The sequence below is a fragment of the Chinchilla lanigera genome, unplaced genomic scaffold (genome assembly GCF_000276665.1).
Source record: "Chinchilla lanigera isolate Chin_1 unplaced genomic scaffold, ChiLan1.0 scaffold00115, whole genome shotgun sequence".
In the NCBI taxonomy this organism is placed as follows: Eukaryota; Metazoa; Chordata; class Mammalia; order Rodentia; family Chinchillidae; genus Chinchilla; species Chinchilla lanigera.
The window spans coordinates 1041530-1043971 of NW_004955516.1; the positions used below are offsets into that span (position 1 = coordinate 1041530).

The window sequence follows — 2442 nt, forward strand, 5'->3', positions numbered from 1 at the left end:
AAAAAAAAAAAAAAAAAAAAAAAAAGAAATAAAAATAAACATAAAGCTTTAACCCTAAGTCAGTTGAGCCTCCAGTACGGTTGACTCAATATTTAAGGTTAAAAGTGAAACCTAAGGAAGGTGACAAAAGTAATTTCCATTAAACTCAGGAAATAAGATATTCCACACAATTGTCATCAAAGTGTCCTCCCTAGACAAGCAGCATCAGCATCATTAGGATAATTGTTAGAAATGCAAATTCTCAGGCCTCATACCTAAGATCTACTCAATTAAAAGCTCTGGGGATATGGTTCAGAAATCTTTTCTAACAAATGCCCTGGGTGATTTTGATGTAACCTAAAATTTGAGGATAGCTGTTCCACAGTAAAGGCTCTATGCTATAGTATGATTCTTATGAATGCCTTCTAAGAAATAGAAAATGATACATTCTACCTACCAAGAGCAACTAGCAGTTCTGGATTTCATTAAGGAACTTAATACAATCAATAATTTAATAGCCTGGTTTGTCCAATTAAAATTAAGGGTTTTACGAGTTAGGCAAAGAACTATGGCAAAGAGAAGAGACTTAAAAATTCACAGCACTTAAAGTGGTATTCTAAACTCTCAGAACAAATCAACTCTTTTAGCCTCTAAATTCACTTTTCCTAAACTGCTGATCTGATCTTGTCACCCTATTTGTGAGATGGATAGCATTTTAAAAATAGTACACTGGATATTCTCCATCTGATTTGAAATGATTAAAAGCACCTCCATTGAGTAGACAATTAATATTGACTTAACATCAAGATGAAAGTCAAGATGTTTCAAAAGTGTCTGGTGTCAATGGAATGGCAATGTTCAGTTCAGCACCAGGCCTGCTGTAGCTATATAGAAATATGGAAACAAGGATGTGAAGATACTAAACTTTTCTGTTCATTCATGATGTTATTCCGATCTTTAGGAAGCAGGAGATAGGTACTGATGAGCTAGCGAGGCTTAGAACATGTGTTGAGCAAGACTGTGAAGCTTTCCTGAACAAAGCATGGACATCCTCTCTATGCATAGGATAGCTTGGGCCTGGGTTTCTAGAAATGATTCATGAAACTTTTCTGAAGCATAATTATGTCCTAAGAATTGATGACTTCTCAGAGTAACCAGCAGGTCCAACCAGCTCCTTTACCTGGAGCTTTGTGCTCTATTGATTCATTCCTTCAAGACTCAAATTTATACTGAATATTTTACTTCATGCTAGCCTTTGTGTAAAGCACTAGGAACACACAAAGATCAAGAAAACAAAATGGCATCCAAAATCAGCAACTATTCTAGAAGCTAAACTTATCACTTCCTCTGGCAGAAGAGTCCTGCTCTCCTCTTTCCATAAAACCAAAGTCCACATCTATTTCAACTTTCTTCTCAAATCTTTGCAAGTGAAGGCCATGTGCTTATAGTTAATCCAATTATTCCAAAACTCCCTTGTCACTTGACTTTATGTATTTTGCAAACTACAAATCTTGGCCATCTATTGACATCATCACTATGGGATCCCTGTTATACTGAAGTAATTGCTCATGAGAAAGTTATTAATTAATGCTGTTCCTCTTGGAAGACTAAAAGTGCTAATGATTGTTGAGTCAAACTTGGAGTCTCCAAATTCTTATAATTTCAGACTGGACCTCAAACAGTTCCATGCTATGAATGGGCTCATATTATATTCCTATACAAATAAGCTTGACTCTAATTACTTATCTATCATGACATGGTGTAATATACCACAGATCTCAGTGAATCAGTGAATATGCAAGCATGCAAATACCTGACAGAAGGCTGTGGAATAGCATCTAGATTGGCTGGCACTTGTACTCCCTTTTCCCATTCTTCTTTCCATGTGTCCAAAAAGAGGTAATAGGTGTCAGGATTAATGTGGTGAGAATCTGGAATTTTCATGGCACTGATGAGGTCCTTCCGGAATACCTGGGGAAGATGCATTACACATATCTTGAAAAAAACATCACTATAAAACTAATTCCACTTAATGTTCTCCTTTTAAAAATACTACCAGTACCCAACCCAATGTTCATTTCCAAAAAGTCAAACATCTCTAATTTCTTAAACAGCCAGATCAACTCCTGTTTGGAAGGGTTTCTAGTACTGACAGGAAAGCTAGCTTATTCTGGACTTAATAATGGGTAAAGTAATACTTCATGGATTATTTTCTTGGGCTCCTTGAATTTACATAAATAATATAGGTTACTCCACAAGAGTTTGTGTAGGACAATCCTTAACTCTTAAATTAAGGAACAAGTGCCGGGCGTGGTGGCACATGCCTGTAATCCCAGCACTTGTGAAGCTGAGGCAGGAGGATCGTTGAGAGTTCGAGACCAGCCTGGGCTACAAAGTGAGCTCAAGGCCAGCCTGAACTGCATAGCAAGACCCTGTCTCAAAAAGACAAAAAAAAAAAAAAAA

General features: G+C 36.8%; 1 protein-coding gene across 1 annotated transcript in view; it reads right to left on the reverse strand.

Annotated features, from left to right (window-relative positions):
• Window positions 1-2442, reverse strand: part of Jade3 (jade family PHD finger 3) — a 134160-nt gene that overhangs the window by 42676 nt on the left and 89042 nt on the right. Inside the window, exon 6 of the mRNA XM_005408972.2 lies at window positions 1793-1950. Within this exon, the coding sequence (XP_005409029.1) occupies window positions 1793-1950 (158 nt within the window). The remainder of the gene's footprint in view (window positions 1-1792; window positions 1951-2442) is intronic.